The following is a 21201-nucleotide window of genomic DNA, read 5'->3' on the forward strand; positions in this document are numbered from 1 at the left end:
GGATTATCTCACATTTATTGTGAAAGAAACTGATGAACAGTTTACACGTGTAGGAGATTTGAGCTATCTTAAGGGTGAGAAAGATCAAGACCACCCAAAAGATTCCCTCGCCACCCCCAGAATGATAAGGGGCGTGGGGTTTTTAATTTGAGCTAGCGGCAAGTTTTAATTAGGCATTGAAATAAGTGGTTCCTGATGAGTTCAACCATTGGCATCTTTAAGATTTTCAAAGAAAATTGTCACATAACGTAAAATAGTTTCCATAAGATCCCTCATCTATTCAATAAGCAAATTGGAAATGACATTCGCATCGCAAAGTCGTACCACTAATCTCTGTTGCCCCTTTAAAATTCATGTCCGTTCGCCAATTCAACTATACTCTATCTCATCATTTGAGCCCAAAATGTTGATATTCTGATCGCTTTTTGGGGCAAGAATTCAAAAAACTGTACCGTCCTCGTTTGACTTTTCGTAGATGGAATAGTTCGAGCTCCACTGGCGGCCGAAAACAATCTTCTCTAAGATAGTAAATCCACATTTTCGAAAACTCAATGTGCATTTATTTAATTTGTGCACATGCCCAACTATAAATTCGTCGATTATACCTGAAAGAGTCTGCTTTTCCATGAAGAGTCGACTAGAAGCAAGATAAGTAACAAGCCACCATAAGCAATGGTCCCCAACCTAGTGCATGCTCGCGCATGCTCGGACACAAGCTTGGTCCATGGAAGGAAAACTCATAAGAGCACAAAGATTTGGAGATATGAGACATCAACCTTCACGATCATGGGCTGTCAAGATTCCATTATCATATCTGAAAGGAAGGGGGAAGAGAGAGAGAGAGAGAGTCGTAGTAACTTATAAGGCTGAGAAAGCACACAAATTTGTCCATAAAGTTAGACGGAATCTTGGAAATTTATCGAAGGATGGCATGGTGATTGTAGGTGATGCTTTTAGGGGAGAAACAATGGTCCAGCCATTGAAGTATATAGCTTGGTGAATTATAGCCGCTCGCATCGTCTTCGGAGAGAATCTATCTGGACTTTTTCTTTGGTGATAAAGCGATCGAGTTACCTAGCTGCCTGTTTACAAAGAAAACCCTTGCCAATTTAGACATGCTCTCCACATAGAGAGTATTTCGCGTATTGTTTAGGTTATTGAAACCCTACTTGAGAGCACACGTGCCCTCTCTCGATCGACATTAATAATATGATCTATTAAATAATATATTTCATGTGCACATGACATGAAATATAAGGAAAAAATATCCAAAAAGTCCTACATCTATTGCACTTTTGCCATTAAATTGTAAACATTTTAATTTAGTCAATTCAGTCATAAATATTTTCACGATTTGCCAATTGAGTTCATCCGACCGATTTTAGCCAAAAGTCACCAACATCGATGTCGACCATTTTAGGTGGCACGGTTGGCACTAGCGCTGACAAGGACAATTTTTTAATGATACTATAATATTTTCTCGAATTTTTATTACTTTTTCATTTTTATGTTTTTCATTTTTTTTTTCATTTTTTTCCTTTTTCCCTTCGCCGACCATCGCCGAGTCTCGTCGATGGCCAGCGGAGGTCATCGGCCTTAGATGCAGGTCGACCACGCCCGCCCAAGCGAGGGGGGATCCTTGCCTGGAGTTAGCAAGGGCAACCCTTCGCTAGATTGGGCAAGGGTCGCCCTCGCCGGCTCACCTGGGTGTCCCTCACCAGAGATCAGCGGAGAGGCCCGATGTGGTACATCTCCATTTGAGCTTGATGTAGAGGGTTGACAGCCAAGGAGGTCGGGCTTCCAAACCTAGAGTCACCAAATTTGGTAGGAGCTCTTCACAGCGTCAAGATTTGCCATGGTACAAGAGAGAGAGAGAGAGAGAGAGAGAGAGAGAGAACATCGGTGGGCATGAAGGAAAAATGATTCATAACGAAGCTAGGCACGAATAAGATAGGGAAAAAAGTTAAGCTGATTATTTGATTAGAATAGCCGTCTTGATCAGTATTACTAAAGCATTAATCAACAAAGCAATGGACTTAAAAAAAAAGGCACAAATAAGATAGGAAGAAAGGGCAAATTAATCATTTGATTAGAATAGCCGACTTTACCAAATATGCACGTTTTGATCCATATTATTAAAACAGTTATCAGCCAAGCAAATAGAGAATTACATACACCACCAATGAAACAAAGTCAACGCATGCCATGCATTTGCAAGGAGAAATCACAATGTGGATGAAATTTTTCTACACCGATGTTACACCAAAATAAAGTAAACTCGAGAACAAACAGCCAACTTCTCCTACAACCAAACTTTTTTCTTCTTTTTTTTTTTTTGTCCGGTTGTTTCTCTAGCCACCAAATGGTCCCAATGAAGGAGGCTGCATCTCCCTATCTTCACCCATCTCATTCTCGTCCATGTTCTCTCCTCCAAGCTCTTCCAGTGACTTGCCCTTCGGCTCCGGCACGAGCAAAGTGAACACCATTCCCGCTAAATTGATCGCCCCGAGCATAAGCAATGCATTCTTTACGCCGATACCCGGTGGGTAACCTGCATCGGTTTTTGTCCTATCTTTGTTCTGCGCCGCGTATAAGAACCCAAAAGCCCCGACAATGGCTCCGGCTTTCCCTGCAGCCGCCGATATCCCGTGGCATGTGGCCCTCAACCGTGCCGGGAAGATCTCGGCAGGGACGATGAATGTCGTCGCGTTTGGCCCGAAGTTGGCAAAGAAGAAGGTGAATGAGTACATCACGACGAATCCTATCCGGTTCGGAGGCAGTGTCCAGTGGTGATATGGGATGGCGATGGCGAACATGAAGATCGACATCATGGCGAAACCCATCATTTGGATGAAGAACCTTCCGAGGTGGTCGATCGTCGCTACGGTGAACCAATAACCGGGCACGGTACTGCAAAGAGCGATTAGGGTTTGTGCCCTAGCAATTTTGTATACCTCATGAATGGCATTCATAGTCTGCGCCGGCGGGATCCATCCGATCGCGCTGAAAACGTCCTTTTGGAAGAGGTTTTGGCTATAGAAAGCGATGTCGAGCAAGAACCACGTGGTGGTTGTCCCAACGAGGTGGAGGCCGTGGCGGCGGGCGAATTCCCTCGAGAAAAGGCCGTAGTTGCTGCGTGGATTTTGGGAAAGTTTCTCCACCATTTCTTGTTCAGATTCAAGATCCACTTGCATTACCTGTTGACGGTTTCACTATATGATCAGAGAAGTTACATGAAATAACCACTGAATTAAAGAAAGTGATGACAAGAAGGCAAGACCAAATATTTTTTGGTCAAATTTCTCAAGTCACTCAAAAGAGAAACGAAACTTAATAATGAATTCTGTGATCTTACTTAATAAGAACATCCAAAAAAGTAAAGTCGGGATTGTCAAGTCCATCATAATAGTCTTGGATTATATTCTCGGTTAACGTACTTATAATTCTACAAAATACTATTAATTTGTTCCATGACCAGAGAAAGAACTCATCTATGTTCTTTACCTTAGACATGTCTGCAGCTGCCTGCTTTGCGTTTCTTGCGACGAGGGCGGTGTAACGAGCAGTTTCGGGCATTTTCATTCTCCAATAATAAGTGAGGGCTGCCGGGATTGCACCGACCATTACGATGATACGCCACACGTAATCGGCTTGAGGAACAGTTGAGCCCACCGGATCGACCTGATAAGCTGGGGCCTTATACTTATGATCGAACGCTGAAGAGACGATCAAAGCAACGATCCCGCCCCCCAAAATCCCAAACCCTTGCATCGCGAACACCGCGGCAATGAATGCCCCACGAGTCTTCTTGTTTGCATACTCCGACATGATGGTGGCGGAGAGCGGGTAATCCCCTCCGATCCCAAACCCAAGCCAGAACCGGAAGAAGCATAGGGTTGCCATGACGCTTTTCGCCGAATGCCCAAAGGACAAGCCGGAACCGATGGAGCAGATGACCATACAGAGGAGGGTTAAACCGTAGACATGCTTCCGACCTAATTTGTCGCCCAGCCAGCCAAAGAAGAGCTGGCCAGCAAGAGTGCCGCAGAAGGCGACGCCATTGACAGCAGCAGACACGTTCGGAGGGAGCGTACCGGGCTTCGCCGCACCGTCCACATGGTAGTATATGCGGCCGAGGAGCTTGGTGAGGAGGGAGACGCAGAAGAGATCGTAGGCATCGGTGAAGAACCCCATGCCAGCAACGATGATGGCGGTGAAATGGTACCATTGTGTCTTGGCCACATCGAGTGCATTCAGCACTCCAAGATTATCGTTAGCCACCATGATCGAAGCTTGAGTTCAATGCCCTCCAACCGGCTCACCGATTTTCCTGCCCATGAGAGAGATAATTAAACTAAACTCAAGTGATCATGGAAGTTGAGAATGATTCTCTTTCTTTATTTTTTTTCTTTTATCTTGGGAAAACAATAAAAACCAACAATAAAAACAGTAAACATATGGGGTAAAGAAAATTGTTTTTACTGCCCTAGTTCAATTTTTTTAGGCTAAATAATTACATTAGATTTTCTATTTTTTAAATTTTAACTACACAAACATGTAAAGAATGTGGTAATCGAATTTTTATTGGCGGGGACAGAATTAAACTTTCAATTTATGATGGAGGGCTTTCTGTCGTACTTCTTTCAACATGGTCAAATGATCTAGTTATGCCAATTATCTTTTGATGATGCAACTTTGATGGCAACCGGTCAGCTCATTACTCCTATAAGTATCTTACTTTACAAAGACAACGTATCATTCTTCGTTTCATCTTCAAGCGAGGTCAAAGTTGATAAGAACACTTAAAACGACATTGATTCAAGAAAAACTATTCTGAACTTCAATCACAAGAGATATTTAATCATATTTCATGCTTAGGAGAAACCAATAGAGATATTTACAGATGATTAAACTGTCTAAAAAAATTTAGACGCTATTTTGAATACCAATATAACAGTACTGAATATAGCATGAGAATAATGCTTTCAAGCGACATAATTCAGTCCCATGCTATTATCTACGACAGAAAGTGCAGGATATCATTATTCAGAGATGTCGGTGCACTAAAATTCTACGCGATCAAAACATGGCAAGATACAAGATTGTCTTTTCAACTGTCGAGCACGAAAAAGAAAAAGAAAAAAAACCACATTTCTCGAGTCATACTTGTCTTCTGCGAATGGAAGCACACATCACAAACGACTGCAACAGTAAAAAGAGCAACGAACCCTAACCTCAGTCTCTTGCAGCAACAGTGGAGGGGAGAGAGAGAGAGAGAGAGAGAGAGAGAGAAAGCTGCATAAAAATGTAGCCGACCCTGGGTTGGGACTGAGAGAAAGAGTGATGGATGGGGCTATATTTAAACTCTGCTTAACCCTAGAAGAGCGAGAGAGAGTCGTATAAGAATGTTGCCAACCTTGGTTGGGATGCAAAGTAAGCGGCGATGGATGGGGGGTTGCATTCCCCCGAGAAGAGACATGTGAGCTCGGGCATCTCCTTGGCATATTCCCAAATCTCCTCGCTTGAGTCAACCCTTCATTCACAAACTTGCACGTTAATAAAAGCCAATCCTTAACTCTCTCTCATTCACATTGGTTTTGCTTATTTATGTCCTCGTTGACCCGATTGGTATTGCAGAACATCACTCCTCACACAACGTCCGATGCTTTTTGTACAGACGACAAAGACCTACGTGTAGTTATCTGATTGGCAAAACCCGTTTTTCAACGAGTCCTTGTCAAATGATATGAATGGCAATTTCTCATGCACGTCACATTCTAAGCGGTTTTCAAGGCTCGATATATTTTAATCCTGATTCTCTGATGGATCTGAATACAGCTGTATTCTTTTATTAGTCATATAATTAGGAACAATATCGTACTTGTTGATATGTACGTCAAATTCGTGTTTGCCGTTTCGTTATAGCTAAGTTAGTCAAATCTAGACTTGGATATGAGTGGCGATAAGGGCAAAGTATTGGAACTAATCACATCCACGATGTACTCTTCCGAAATAACTAAGATATAGTTGCATTTACTTTGGTTTATTTCAATTTTGGGCAAGAATCAAATCATATTTGTCTGAAAGGTAGGTCTTAAGTAAAACTCAAGTGAGATATAAAGGTTGACCAAATAGAGAATAAACTGAAGCTAACACAGGATGCACATCTGTTATCACCCAAATAGATTATTACCCAACCAAAATCGAGAAAAGTACAAAAAAAAGGTACTAAATTTATTGCATTGGTGCCAATTAGTAGCAAAACCTTTTAGTTGAATCAATTTAGTCCTAAACCTTCTGTAATTGTGTCAATCAAGTCTATCCAGCCAATTTTAACAGGAAACCGCTGATGTGGACGTTGGCCGCTCGTTCGACGTAGCTCATCTGGTGCTAAAGTGATTTTTTTAATAATTTATAAAAAAATTAAAATTTTTAATTATTTTTTTCGTTTACTTCTTCATTTTGCCACTTTAATATAAGTTGGTAGTTTCATTTAAGTTATAGTAAATCCGAAAGCTGATAAATTATGCGAGTAAAAGATTGTAAGTTAGTAAAAGAATTGGTAATTTGCACATCGTGCGGTTTTCGAAAATTTGAATATTTCCTCCATAAGTTCTCAGATCTAAGTGGCAGAGAAATAAAGAAATTGATAATTTCAATAATAAACCAATTGGAGAAAATTCACCATTTCATTGTTTTTATCTATAATATTTTGTTCCTTACCAACACGTACTTACGAGCGTGAAAAATGATCATTTGTATTAGTTACGGAACTGAATGTTCAAATCTAAATTGTTGTCGACAATAAAAAAAAATATTTTTCATTGACTAATTATTTAATCGATACAAGTGATCAATCTTAAGAAAATATTTTTCAAAATATTCATTTTTCTTGAAACAAACAGAATCTCAATGCAAGAAGATGCGAAATATCTAGTCTTTGCCCTTGACGGCAAACAATTGAACGAAACTTCTTTGTTGTCTACTAGATTATTGAACACCAAGAATGTCAGACTTGCAAAAATGCGAACCATGCCCAATTTGCAGCCTGCAAGAAGCTCACGAATACATTAACTTTATACAGAGTTGACCGAAATACATGAAGGTGCTTTTTGTTTGCGGCTGCAACATGTGAACCCCCTCATGCTTTCTGATCATCAATTTTCAGCAAGAATAAATTCCGCGTTATGTTTGTCAACTTTTGGGAAGCTGAAGAAACTCATTTAGGAATCGTCGGAGGAGAGTATAAATGATGAGGGTGGATGAGGTTAGCAACTAAAATCATATTTCAGCAGTTCAAAACATGAAGAAAAATAAAGCAAAACTCCATAAGACATCAACATGGACATCAACATGAACAAAATTAACGAAGAAACTCGCTTACACGAGCTCCGAGCGACACTTTGAATGTTCTTGAAGCTCGTAAGGCCAGAGTGTGTCTGCTGTTAGATTAAGCTAGTCTTGGAATGATTGGTTGATGAAAAATGTTTTCATTACTACCAGCAATTTATGTCTGAATATTTTAATGGACGATAAGACTATTTCTTGTTTATTCATTTTTGTAAGCGATACAATCGAGTATTTTTAGAAAATTGTTTTCCAAACTATTCATTTTCCGCCAAAACAGACGGAGTCTAGGATTAAATGGGCATGCACACACTATGTAAAAAGGTGATATGAAGCTGCTAACCCGACAGTATGATAATATTGTCGGTTATTTCTGATCACATGATCTCCAAATCAATGAGTATTTTATGTAAAGCACGCCATAATATCAGTGAGGATGATGACCGGAGAACTTTAGGTAGATGCATCGCCTTGTGTCACGTGCCACCACAGATTGTGCACTTGACGGCCTTTCTTGTATACACTCCTGCTCCCTCTGATCTAGCCCTTCTATCTGAAATTGCACGTCACAGTAAAGCCCAATCTCATGTAAAGATGTACTTTGCCATTTTCCCGTGAACCTTTTATCCTATAAATTATGCAGCGTGCACTTCAGAGATAGCATGTGCACGGTAAATTGTCTTCTAACAATTCAAAAGAGACAGATTTTCGTGTAAAAAGGGGTACTAGATCTGGCAACAGACCCGGTTTCCATGCCTTTTCCTGCCTCGAAGAGGCGAGAGAACCTTATGCCAAAGCAAGACCTGGCAAACCTTCCCGGAATACTCAGCTTCGACACTAGATCTGGCAACTTTTGCTTTTGATCTTTCTGTTCGAAGCCATAGGAAAATTAGGACATACACCGCCGATGGAATAAATTATCACACGAGCGGTTTTATCCACCTTTAATTTACGAATTTCATGCACTCGCTCCCTAATTAACCATCAAATCAATGGCAGATAAGTTGCTTAGGATTTTTTTTTTCTTTTCATCAGAATGTAGTATATAATTAGTCCATATATAAATGTGAAAATGCGTACTTGAACTTGCTTGTCTAGTGTGAAAACAGGGGACATGTCTTTCAAAGGCGCGCATATTGTGCTCATCATTCGTCATACTGAGATGCCAAAAAATGTTTTCTAATTGCATATTTTTTTTTATTGAATGCTTTGCAAACCAAGATTTTATCTTGCAAGCAAAACCTAATCGCCGGAATCTTTTGACCTTGCAAAACTCAAGGAGTTGGCTTTACAAATTAAAGGTCCCCCCTTGTGAGTTGGAGAGCTATGAAGATGCGATTATTGTCTTTCATATCGGTTAGTCTTGTTTATTTAACATGCAAAATGCCCAAGACACAAATTAATAGATGGAAAATGTCGATATACATGCGTGAGTTGGGTTAGAGAAGTATTGCATCGGAGAACCGGTATGGTGTAAATCAGTTAAAATATCCAAGTTAGCCTATAGCTCATTGAATTAGTATTTTGAGTGAAGATAGGTTTAATTGGATATGTTGATGGGCTCAGACTTGGACTCCTGCCGAAGAGAACAAGAACACAAAGAGACACGATCTCTCATAAGAAAAATAACCGAAGTTTTATTTTTTTAAAAAAAGAAAAGGAGTAAATTGGGTTGAGAAAAATTGGAAAAAAAAAGGACCCAAAAGAACATAAATGAGGAATAAGGATAATGAAGGAGCTTGTAATTTTCAGAGGAGGCTCGAGTTTGGCTTGCTATTTCCTTAAATTGAACTCCAAACCACCTACCAATTAGCATCATCTCCAGCATCTACGCCGCATATACCCTTACTTATAATCCATTTTCAAATCGTATCAAACTAACGTCTCTCTCTCTCTCTCTCTCTCTCAAAGTATACAAATGCTATCGTTCTTGAGAAGCATTTTGAAGTCCAGGGACGTATATAGCACCGTTGGCCACGCTTTCATATGGACGTCCGATCCTTTTTGCGTAGTATTAGATATGTTAAGATCGGTCTTGTACAGGTCCACCGAACCGAAGACTATGTTTAATGTCATCCTCTTCGAGCGTCCTACTCATGTGTGTTGCTTGTAATACAATTTCGCTTCCGCAGTTGTAGGCAGAAACTTAGCAGTTACGTTAAAGGGAATCTATGCATGTGAAAGTGCAAACACGACGAATTGGAGGATGTTTCAGCAGTAGCTGGACAACCTTAACGCTGCAAATTATTAAATAAGATCGAAAGCCATGAAGACCCCTAGGGAAGACTTCGAATGGTGAAGGCGTCCACATTAGGGCAAACGGTAAAGATCGTCGTTATGAAAACTTTCGATTTTCATATCATTCATTCCACGTAAACCCTAACTCTCTTCTCCTCACGAACAGGCAGAAGACTTCACCTAAGAGTCAGACAGCAAAGAAATTATCGAAGCCGTACCGAGTACAGTTCAGTTTAACCGGGAGGCGGACGCACTTATCGCCAGAGGGTGTGATCTGTTGTCCCTCTTTTTCAAACCTAAATTTGGCCATTGCAGTAGAAAAGCCGATAAAGTTGCAGATTGGATCGCGAAGGCTCAAATGAAAAGAAGTCTACCTAGCATCTGGACACTCAATCCTCCTCAAGCCCTTTGGGATTTATTCTGCTTTGTCGCTTTGGATTTGTATCACAAAACTCTCTTTAATGACCCTCATGTACTTTTTCTCCGACAAAAACAAAAATTGAGAAATTCAAATAGACAACGATATTGTAAAAATTAAAGAGAGTTTTGTGATACAAATCATTTCCTAAGTGCACAAATCTTACGGTTGGTCTTATGGAATAAAGCATTCACGCCTTGTTTCGATCTAATAAACGAGTTCAATGATATCACAAGATCGCTAACCACTTTCCATGCGGCTCCCTCGCCAATTTGGTTCACCATCCTTGCGCCGCTCGTGAGTTATGATATAAACTCGAGCTCGTGTCGGTCTCTTCCATGCCATTCTTAGCTTGTTAAGTTACCGTCACACAAACGAGATTAGCTACAATGACTTCTAGGACGAAAAATTTTGACTTTAAAAAAAGTTACGGCATAATTACACATAATTCTATAAGCCATTATTGGTATATTTTCAGCTCATTCATTCATATATTTCATGGTAAGTGACAATCAAATTTTGAGAGCCACGCAAAACGCTGAAAAAAAAGAAAAATGAAATATCATTTTAATTACATGCGGAATAAAATTTATTCACCGAAAAGAATTAGAGGTTAATAAACAAAGTATGGCTAACATAAAAAAGACATAAAAGAAAGAAAGTGAAAAAGAAATAATAATAAAAAAGATATGTTCATCGGAAATCTTAAAACCTGTTATGAAATTACAATTGAGTCTTAAAACTTGCAAAAATGTACAATCAAATTTAGTTGAGTCCTTCCGTTAATCCGTTCAATTTGGCTAACGAAAAATACCGACGTGACTTTTTTTAATAGTTTCTCTCTCCTATGTGACGATGAATGGCTAAAACGATGTCGTTTTGGTACAAATTTGATTTTTAATATAATTTTTATTCAAGTTCAATTGAAAAAATAAGCTAAAATTAAAAAGAAGAAGAAGAAGCAGCAGAAGCAGCAGCACAGCGACTGGTGGGGAAATGGTCGGTGGGTGTTGCCGAGCCTCGATCATGGGGCGAACCGCACGGGAGGGCCTGATTAGATTCGGACCAAATCGACATCCTTTTAGCCGCATCATTGCTACATAAGAGAGAAAAATTATTAAAAACATATCGTCACCTTAGATAAAGTTAACAGAATAACTCGATTGTGCTATTTTAATAAGTTTTAGGACTTAATTGTATTTTTGCAGGATAAGTTTCGGGATTTCCGATCAACATTTTACAATAAATAAATAAAAAAAAACCAGCTCATTTCCCCTCTACTGTTAAAGCGCAACCAAGCAGCCTTCGTTATCGAGCTCAAAGCGGGCGAGCAGAGAGAGATGGCGAATCAAGGAGCGAAGAAGCGTAAGGAAGAGAACGCGCGCCACATGGCGAGGCTCCGCTACCTCATCATCGCCTGCAACGTATGTCGTCCCCCTCTTCTCTCTCTCTCTCTCTCTCTCTCTCTCTCTCTCTCTACTTTTCGATTTGCTCTTCGAATCGGTAATCAGATGGGCCGACACTTGATTAGGACATTTGAAGTTCGTTTATTGGTCTTTCAATCTTTCGATTCTCTTTTGATGGTGCTGCTTTAGTTAATTGGTTGGGCGAGAGATTGCGTGTTCGGAGCTGATGAGCTATGTGGCTCGGGGTTGCTCTTACTCTCGAAATGGATGCATTTTTGGTGAACTTTCGGCTAAAATGGTTGCTAGGAGCAAGCGGGAGACTTTGAGATGAGAGTTCCTTTGTGATAATAGGCTCGGTAGTCATGGCCGTCAAAAGTTGTATGTTCGGAGCTGAGCTCAGGTTTGTTTTGGCGTGGATGCATATGTGGGTGGACTTTTTGGCTTGCAAGCGCAAATGGGAGACTTTGAAATGGGAATTTTCTTAATGAGAATAGGCTCGGGTAGTCACGGCCATGAGAATGAAAGAGGAACAACTTTGCAAATATTTTGGGCGGGGAAAAACTTCCTAGTTGTCCTCATTCTATCGATTCCCTTGAAATCTGCTTTTCCTGATTGCGACAAAGAAAAAAGTGGTCCTTCGTTGGAGATTCTTGGAGGACTACCGAGCAGTCTGCATCTGTAATTACGATGATTTCATAGACATAATAGTATAAAGCATTTTGAACCTACTCGGTTAGAGTCTGCTTGGCGCTTCATGGCTTGATCTCTATCGGCATGGATGCTTTCTTCCTGTAAGTTTTAATGTTCCATTGGTAATGTTCAAAAGCTGTAGGGTTATTACATGGTTGAAGATGAGATGGAGATATCTTCGAACTGGTACATGGGAAATGCTGAAATTTGCAAGAGCAATGAAATTTTGAAGATGGGATTGAGATATTATCACAGAACATATAATGCTTCGGTAAGAGTGGTTATAGCTTGAATACTCATGTTGAACATGGAAATTAAGGATTTCAAGGGGTACCTTGTTGGAAAACAGACTTTCAATTTGTGAAAGAACCTTTAGTGGCATGTGCACAAGCTCTGGACTTCTTGCAATTGGTTGTGATTATATCTATTTAGGACTCTTTCCTATGCAGTCTCTTTACTACATGAGGTAAGGAGGAGAATTGGGACCATGGCCATTGGAATTCCTTTTGTAATGTTAGACACGATGTGGAAAAACTCAGGAAGAAGAAGAAATAGAAGCAAATCCCTGTAGAGAAGAATTTCCTGAGGGGATGGATTTGATGAGTGGCCTACTTTTATTGGTTATGCTAGTTCTTTTAGTTAGAATCTGGTTAGCCCATTTTGTCAGTTTTTAGTTTAAGTAAGAATTTGGTCCCTCTATTGGAATCATTTTCACAATATGCGTAATTCTTTTCTAATTTCCCGAGAAATTTTAACCTTTGACTAGTAAAAACCATGAAAAGTCATTTGTCTTACAGGAGTTCTAGCAAATTCGAGCACGTTTCAATGAAATTTTCCAAAGATTAATGATCCATATAGACAAACTTTGCTGAAATTTGCCAAAGATTCATATCTGCAAAGTTTACTGAAAAACTGAGTTAGAGATACCAAAATCGACTGCAGTGCAAGTCAAGAGGGTCACATTTTGAAAAAAGAAGTTTTAGAGACCAAACTTGTACTTAATCTTGCTACTGTAGTTTTTAATTTCTCCTGTGGTTGCAGATATAAAAAATGTGTAGCCAGTTGCACCAAGGTTTAAGTAAATATGACATTTCTGCGTTCTGTCTCAAGTTCTTGATACTCCTTCAAGTCCTTACTCCGATCATTTTTTCCTTAAACTCTACTTGCTTGATGGCAACACATCAACCAATAACCATCAATTAAAACACAAGGAGGTATTAATAGAGTAAGCACCAACGGTGATATTGGATGGTGTTGATCCATGTCAAGCATATGCTGGTACTTTTTCGAATGCATTCATGTAGAGTGAAATTTGGTATGGAACTAGTGTTGCCAAGGCTGCGTCTTACTGATATTGGTACTTGAACTTGTGATTGTTGCTGTTGGGATATGGTTCATACTCCCCATCGACAAGAACGGACATGTAACTACTGTTATATATAATCTTTTACTTTTGTAATTGAGAGTTGTAATAGAGAGGTGAGAGGTGCTAATTATAGTAGAATTCTTTGTTGGATGTAGTTCTAATTTAAGGGTGAACAAGGATAAACCCTGTGCCTTGATTTCCCTTTTTTGCCTTTACTATCTATTTTCTTCTGTTTGTGCGCCTAATTCTAACAATTGCCATCTAATTTATACCAACTTTTAAATGATTTGTACTGCCAAGCTTTTATAGATGATGATTAAGATTTACCAAGTTGGCTCTCTGATAGAAACATGAATTGATTTTGTTAGCTGCAGTACAGTGACGGTAAATTCTAGTTTCATTTAGATATCTCAATTAACAACATGCAATCTGTATGCTACTCTAACTTAATCCTTATATATATTTGGATCGGTGACAAGTTCATGATCATGCAATTTCTTTTGTCGAATTAGTTCCTTGGCAGCTGGCTAATGATCTGTGTTGATATTCTTTTTTTATCCCAACAATGCAGGTTATATACATTTTAGTGAGAATGCTCATCTTTCACTCCTCTTTCACCTGGAAACATTGGATTGGGCTGCTTGTCACCTCTGCAGCATATGCAATTCCATACCTGCAACTTGCTAAATTGGCCAAGCCCACTTATGCTAATGATGGAGAGCTTCTAGATGGTGGATTCGACATGAGTACTGGTGGAGTCTGTGAGTAAGCTCTCTCTCCACCCCTCTCTCTCCCTTTCTCGCCACTGACCCAGCTGCACATGCAGACAGAACATAGTGATTACCTCCTTACATTCATGTTGTCGTTTGGTTTATTTTTCAATAGGCACACGCAGTATTGATCTTTCGTACAAAGCTTGATCATTGCACCATAGCTGCATTTCTTCTCAAGGGAGACTTAAGAAAGATCTCACGTAGTTTTGTAGGGAGTTTTAAAATATGCTATATCATAAACTTGACTGCCGAATCATAATGTTTCTACAGCAACTTAAAATATCTTGGAAGACCGTTCATAAAAGAACGAATATTTAACACAAATCTCATGTGATTCCTTAGTTTCATACCTTTCCCATCCCCAATATAACTTGGACGCTATGATATATTTCACTTCTTGAGAAATTAAAATAGCATTTGTCTAAATGTTGAAAATATGTAGTGTGTTTGACGATGGTGATATTCCAGGTTCCTAACTAGCTCAAGACTCACTGATTCTTCACTTAGGAATTTGTACCATACTTAAGTCGCATAACTGCCCAAAGGATATTTGAAGGCGCTGCCTCATTCTCCTTTCCAGAGAATGCAAATGAAAAACAATTGTCCTATTCAAGGGTATCTTAAAATGGTCCATTAATTTAATGGGTGTATTTAATGTAGTTGGGCTTTACTTGGCTGAGACGAGCTTCCTTCTCGTATAAAAATATGACTAAGCATGTTATGCCCTTATTGTTCAAAATTAGCAATCTTATTGTGTCAATGAATCTCACTACTGAGAGTCTGGGATAACTAGATGGAGGAGGTACGTCTGCTTGGATATACATATTTTTTCAAATCTGAAGTAATGCTTGGTAGATGGTGATCAAACAGATGATTATATGATTGTTCATCAGCTTTTAATTAAATTATTGAAAAGGGCACCACTAGGTCTTCCCATGCAACTGTTATATCAGCAGGATGGAAGCCAACATTCATTTCCAAGACCTTTATTTATTTAGTGGAATTTTTATTTGGAAACAAATTTCTTGAGAGTTCTCGTTATTGTCTGTCCCTTCATTAAAAGGTCTAGGTTAAGTCTTTCATTGATGGACTAATGGTTACACAAACTTGACTTGTTAATGTCACCAATGTACTTTTGCTTCAAGTTTTAGAATGTACTCTTTCTGCTCCTTAGAAATAGTTGCTATATGACATGTTACTTTTGATTCATCAGGATGCATTGCGTTGAGGTTTATAAGAGGTGTAATATGATTGTTTTTGCAGTGAGTTTATGCAATTGTAAATGAGGTTTCGGAAGCCAGATGGCCATGCTACTTCTGGGTGGTTCTTATTTTTCATTTATTCATGAGCATCAATTTTGTCGATTGCATCATTCTTCAATGATATCAATTTGATTAAAATGATGTAGTTTGCTTTGCTAATTCTTGCTTTGCAGATATCTGCATGACCTGATCTTCATTACGAGTTTTGTGCAAGTGGCATCCATCATTTCGGGGAAATTCTGGTACACATATTTGGTGGTATGATTCATTCTTCTGTTATACTTACCAAATGGATTTGGTGGGAAAATCTTTTGTGGAGATATCTAGTAACTCTCTGTGCCAGCTCATTAGATAGTCTTAGACTCTTAATTGCCTCTAGTTGCTCCTGTATCTTATATATTAGGCTCCACCAGTCTATGTGACCATTTTCACAGGTTTCTTGACGCATTCATTTTTAACTTCTTGTTCATTTTGGACAAAGTGTTGCTATAAAGTAGAGAAGACAATGCTTGATCTTTCTAGGGCTCTAAGTGTTGCTTTATTTAGTCTAACTGCATTCCTGTAAATTCAGAGATGCTGTAAACAAACTTGTTCTTATGAGACACTATTGATTAATTAGTTAGTTAAGAGGTTGAAAAGGATGTTAGAGTCAAAGCTTGATTGGCCAGTCATCTGGTTGAACATAGAAGTTGATTAAAGAGGTTTTCCTGCATAAATATCATGGATCCACACTGGTGAAAGTCTAATTACTCCATGCTCCTCAATCCTCCAGACCTTAACCCAATTTTCAGTGACATTATGCACGATAAATATATGTATAGGCTGGGAACGAAAAGAGAAGGAGGAAAAAAGAAACTCTTAAAAGTGCTGATCCTATGACATGGGGAGCAGTAGGCCTTGACAAAATAGGCTGAGAACGAGTTTTCGTCCAATTTTGTTAACCAGTGCGTTTTATTTAATGACTGTGTCCACTTGCTATGTAAACTGAACTAGTCCTGCCATCTTACTCATAAGATGAATGAACCCTGAAATACATAGATGAGTATCAGAGCTAGTGCAGATACACATCTGGTTAATACTTAAGTGGCTCATTTCATAAGTCGATACTTGTGGTCTTTTTTAGCAAAAGTCTCAGGAACTTTTGCATCATTTTTGTTGATATTTCTGTGTTTTCTGGTAAGGATAAAAAAAAAAAAAAAAAGCCTCACAACTGACTGCTGCATAACATTGTCCTTTTGCAGATTCCTGCATTTGGAGCATATAAATCTTTTGGCTTTGTTAAAGGATTTCTGCCGACAGGTTCTGAGGTATGTCCTTTTATACTTTAGCTTCGGGCATATCTCCATTGAATGGTTTATGGATTCACACATAACACGCATTTGCATGATATAGGATGCCTTGGAAGATGATAAAACTCGCAAGAAGAGAGAAAAGATGGAGAAAAGAGCTTCAAGAAACAAGTTTGTTAAGACAAGAGCTAGATAGGTCTAGTGAACGGTTCAGCAGACTCAGTGGACGAAAATGGCAGTTGGCCTGTAAGTTTAATGTTGCTTTCCTTTGGTGGATTAGTAGCATAATTGTTCATCCAGGGAGTCAAATTGAATTCGGTACTCTCTCTCTCTCTCTCTCTCTCTCCCTCACACACACACACACACACACACACACACACACACACACCCATATGCCATGGATGATGCAATTTTTGACATCTGTCCTTCATGTTGTTCATGGTGCTGATTCGAAATGAGAACTACTCCTTGGCTTGCTGTTATTTATTTTGAGTCATTTGCTGCTTCTGGCATTTGCTTTAATTTGTATCCTTACTATTTCAGTCGGACATCAATCTGATTGATTGACTCTACAGCTTGAATTTCGTCGAACCGTAAAGTTTTTCCTCTTTAGCTTTGGTAAAGATGATTGTCATGTTCCTCACACGACAGTAATTTTCTAGTCGTCGTATTCTACTCGTCGTCATTATCGCTCTTTTGGTGTTATAGTGCCATTTATTTCGGTCGCACATTTTCCTTTCTCTAGTAAGAGAATCACGCCCTTTTACAGGTTAACGTCCGCCGTCTCATATCGCATTCCGTGTTTCTTTCTTTTCAGTCTCTTTTCCCTTTCGATTGGAAAACATGCTGGTTATTAGTAGGACTATATTGATGAGTGGTTAGGGAGCATGTGTTAAAGCATTAATTTAAAATGATTCACTTTCAAAAAGCAATCGCAAATTATATCAGATTGTCGATGCACGAATAGCTATAAAATTTCTGTAATTTAGTTATTTAAGAAAACCCCTTGTTAAAATTAGCATAGGAAGTTTGGGGAATCTGATTAAAAATGGCCTTCACCACAAAAATTTGGAGAATAGACATTGTGACGTCAGAATATCACATTAGCAAGGAGATTTGCGTCTACTGGATCGGATCGTTCGCAGCCGTTGCTCATATATCAAAGTCCGATGCCAATCTTATTAATACAAAAAGGAAAGATTTCCGCAGGTGTTGTCGGTGCTGACTGCCTATTCTTCTAACTAATGTACAGGAACCGAGAGTTTTCAGTTCTACAAATTAACGAACGTCAACAGCGATGTCAAGATGCATTAATTTCTTTTTTACTAACTACGTCAACAATGATTCTCTTAATTTAGTCGATAATTTGACATTGTTAACGCCACGTGATAAATTCAAGAGAATGATCTACACTTTGTTTGAAATCAATTGATGGCCTAATACTCTATGGACCATCTTTATGTCCAACTTTAATGCTTAGTCCCCATGTTTTCTAGTTAAGACCCCCCATTGACGACTTCAGATTAAGATTGTCCTCATTATAGTCATTTCTCTAGTAGCAGTCGACAATTTATGTGTGTGGAGTCGGATCTGACGTTGGAATTAGGAGAGGCATGGATGGCGGTGGCAAGTGTGGAGGAGTCTGAAAAACGCGACGATGCCTCGTGTGGCGAAGAATGATGGTGGGCAGCGGTGCAATACGCTAGATACGTGACCGCTTCGCTTTTTTACTTCTTTTAACTATGGCGGCCGAGTATAGAAATCCGACTATCTGAAAACTCATGCAATATCGTACAACAAGCCTCATGAATCTTTTGCACAACATTTCTTCTCCCTCCATGCTTACCAAAGATTCCATCTTCTGATTGGCGTCTTTAGCTCTTGTTCCACGCGGTTTGGATCACCCCTCGCGCGCCACATGCAGCGTACCTCCGAAGTTGGACGTCAATGTTCCAACCTTTCCTCGTCCAACCCCACAACTCATTCGTCGTCGTCAGCACCATATCCACATAAAATAACTTGTTTCTCTGTTGAGTGTCTCTCTCTCTGTCTTCATCCACACCTCTCTCCTTCCTCTCATCTTCCTGATGTGCTTTTCTTCCCAGCAACCTCCCATACGCAAAACCATGCTGCTCACTGCACTCTTGTTGTCCCTTGTCTTCCTCGCTTCCCCCGCAAACCTACTCTTCCACTTGCCCCAGAAGAAGCTCCCCCGTGCCACTCAAACCTCTCTACGCCGGATGCCTGACTCCGCAGCTCGGTTCAGGTTCGTGTAGTGAATCAGATAGCGCTGCGGCGACGGCCCGAGAGCAGCCGGGGCTGCAGAAGAGGAAGAGTGGTCGATTATGAGTGCCGAGAGGAGGGCGGAGCTAGAGAGGGTGTTCACGACGTTTGACAGGAACCGTGATGGGCTCATCATGAGAGAGGAGCTGAGAGAGTCCCTGAGGGGCCTCGGGATCTCCGTGTCTGACGCAGAGCTGGAGGAGGCGGTGATCGGCTCCGAGACCAATGGCGATGGCCACATCAACCTCGATGAGTTCTGCGGCCTCCCGGAGTCCATATCCACGGCCATTGGGGACGAGAGGGAGGCCAAGAAGGTGGACGGTGATTACTGTGAAGGCGATGCTAGGGAGGCAGAGCTGAAGGAGGCGTTCAACGTGTTTGACAGGGACCGGGATGGGGTGATAACGGTGGTGGAATTAGGGCTGGTCCTGTCATTGTTGGGAATAAGGGGAAGGGAAGAGGGCGGAGGCGTGCGAGGAGATGATAAGGAAGGTGGACGTGGATGGAGATGGCGTGGTAAAACTTTGACGAGTTCAAGAGGGTGATGGGGGGTGGTCAAACGCTTCTTGGCTCTGCTTATTGAGGCGTTGCTGGTTTTCTCCTATTTCTCTTCCTAGTCGTCCAGCATCATGCAAAAGATTGTGTACAGGCAACAGATACAGAACCTGGAAGATCAATCACTTCACTGTTAATGGAGTCCTTGCCAGGATTATACGTCCAAAAGGGACCCAACACAATGGTAACCGGTAAGATTTAGGATTCCTATCGCGTCGACCACGATGATACTATTTCCGCGATAACTCGGTTAAACGATCGGCCATGGATTACACCGGTCTCCTATTGAGTAGCTAGAGATTTGGGGAGATTCTCTCGCGCATTTACGGCGTCGAATGGAGTTCACCGGGTGGTTCTCTCTAGGTATCCGACTGTTAGGACGGAGACCGAAAATCCAGAGGGGAAGTAGTAGATTCATAGATCCTTACGACAAGGGGTCACTTGTTTATCTAGGAATCACTTTGGAAGTTGTACAGTCCTTTTCCTCTTTCGGGTTTAACTTAGGAATGCAATAGGAAACAGATACAAATGTAGGAATTGCGTGGGGAATGTGTGGTTTAAAACTCTTAATTCCCCTGTTTTAAAATGCAATTCCTCGGCTCAGCCCAACAATGATGTGCATTTTAATTGGTCTTTTGTATGAAAAAAAAAAAAAATAGATCCATACCTAATGTGAGATCATGATGCATCACTTCGAAATTTGATGGATGATTGTGACCATACGAAATGAAAAAAGAAATGAACTTTGGTGAATGATATTGCTAGTAACTTATAATGATTCGAGATTTGAGGAATGGAATTCTTTAACCGTAGAATGCACTTATTATGCTTTGCTTGAGACACTTCAAAAATCGTCAAATCACTTGTCGTGCTTAAAATGCTTTGCTAAGACGCATAGTATATACTTTGCTTAAAATGCATGGAATAGGATTCGAAAAAATAGCCCAGAAAGCTTTAAACCAATTGTATTTTTGAAAATTCAATCTTAAATATTTTAATTTTGCCAATTAAATCCTAGACCTTTTCACATTTTGCCAATTCAGTCTATCTGGTCAATTTTGATTCGAAATCACGGACATAGAGGCTGACCATCTTACGTGGTACGGGCGGCGCCGACCTGTACAAATTTCGATCATATTTTGGCTCACACAAGCCGGAACCATATTAGACTAATCAAGAATCGTAAAAAAATAGTGAATCTCTTATGAGCCGAATCTTTTTGTCTCTTAATTGCCAAGTAGTTCCTTTAGTTCCTTATACTATTGTACTAGTAGGGCTTGCATATTTTCCTCCAATAGTCAACTTTAGACCAATTCCTTAAAACAACAAATTACAATTTCAATTAATTAACGTAACTCACATCAGAAAAAACCCTTACATTTAGTTGCTGGTAACTCCATCAAAATTTGGAGCTCATTCAAGCTTCTAGTGGCAGACTCCAAAGTCATTACCACTTTCTTCAAGTGCTGTCTCAAGAAGCTGGAATGCATCATAACAATGTAAAGATGATATTAGCAAGCATGGTAGTTGTCTTTTCTATCAAATGAGAATCAGATAATCAACTATCAAGATTC

The 21201-nt window shown here is 39.9% G+C and overlaps 2 protein-coding genes and 1 pseudogene across 7 annotated transcripts; 2 read left to right on the forward strand and 1 right to left on the reverse strand.

The window, feature by feature from the left end:
* The first annotated feature begins 829 nt into the window (after positions 1 to 829).
* LOC115743312 (transmembrane protein 208 homolog) lies at positions 830 to 17311 on the forward strand. 6 transcript variants are annotated; one of them, XM_030678035.2, is made up of 6 exons: positions 830 to 847; positions 11335 to 11427; positions 14037 to 14230; positions 15674 to 15758; positions 16742 to 16807; positions 16893 to 17017. In XM_030678035.2, the coding sequence occupies exons 2-6, from the start codon at positions 11344 to 11346 to the stop codon at positions 16983 to 16985; spliced, it is 522 nt and encodes a 173-aa protein (XP_030533895.1). In that variant the 5' UTR covers positions 830 to 847; positions 11335 to 11343; the 3' UTR covers positions 16986 to 17017. The 6 variants fall into 6 exon arrangements, with proteins under 6 accessions (XP_030533895.1, XP_048130602.1, XP_048130616.1 ...); XM_048274645.1 differs by lacking the exon at positions 830 to 847 and adding an exon at positions 1869 to 1885 and having other exon boundaries at positions 11336 to 11427; XM_048274651.1 differs by lacking the exon at positions 830 to 847 and adding an exon at positions 5266 to 5283 and having other exon boundaries at positions 11336 to 11427.
* On the reverse strand, positions 2261 to 4284 carry LOC115743307 (probable inorganic phosphate transporter 1-3). The gene is made up of 2 exons (XM_030678030.2): positions 3505 to 4284; positions 2261 to 3197 (listed from the first exon to the last, which is right to left on the reverse strand). The coding sequence occupies exons 1-2, from the start codon at positions 4282 to 4284 to the stop codon at positions 2352 to 2354; spliced, it is 1626 nt and encodes a 541-aa protein (XP_030533890.1). The 3' UTR covers positions 2261 to 2351.
* A 1521-nt stretch (positions 17312 to 18832) lies between the features above and the next one.
* On the forward strand, positions 18833 to 20236 carry LOC115743311 (annotated as a pseudogene).
* Positions 20237 to 21201: the final 965 nt, after the last annotated feature.

The sequence above is a fragment of the Rhodamnia argentea genome, chromosome 1, assembly GCF_020921035.1.
Source record: "Rhodamnia argentea isolate NSW1041297 chromosome 1, ASM2092103v1, whole genome shotgun sequence".
In the NCBI taxonomy this organism is placed as follows: Eukaryota; Viridiplantae; Streptophyta; class Magnoliopsida; order Myrtales; family Myrtaceae; genus Rhodamnia; species Rhodamnia argentea.

What these genes read in the sequence shown, in the direction of transcription:
- LOC115743307 (XM_030678030.2), bottom strand. Translation starts at nt 4,284, where the DNA reads ATGGTGGCTAACGATAATCTTGGAGTGCTGAATGCACTCGATGTGGCC. An exon ending in CAGCTGCAGACATGTCTAAG is followed by an intron (nt 3,198 to 3,504) that starts GTAAAGAACATA and finishes AACCGTCAACAG; the next exon opens with GTAATGCAAGTGGATCTTGA.
- LOC115743312 (XM_030678035.2), top strand. Translation starts at nt 11,344, where the DNA reads ATGGCGAATCAAGGAGCGAAGAAGCGTAAGGAAGAGAACGCGCGCCAC. An exon ending in ACCTCATCATCGCCTGCAAC is followed by an intron (nt 11,428 to 14,036) that starts GTATGTCGTCCC and finishes CCAACAATGCAG; the next exon opens with GTTATATACATTTTAGTGAG. An exon ending in TTCTGCCGACAGGTTCTGAG is followed by an intron (nt 16,808 to 16,892) that starts GTATGTCCTTTT and finishes TGCATGATATAG; the next exon opens with GATGCCTTGGAAGATGATAA.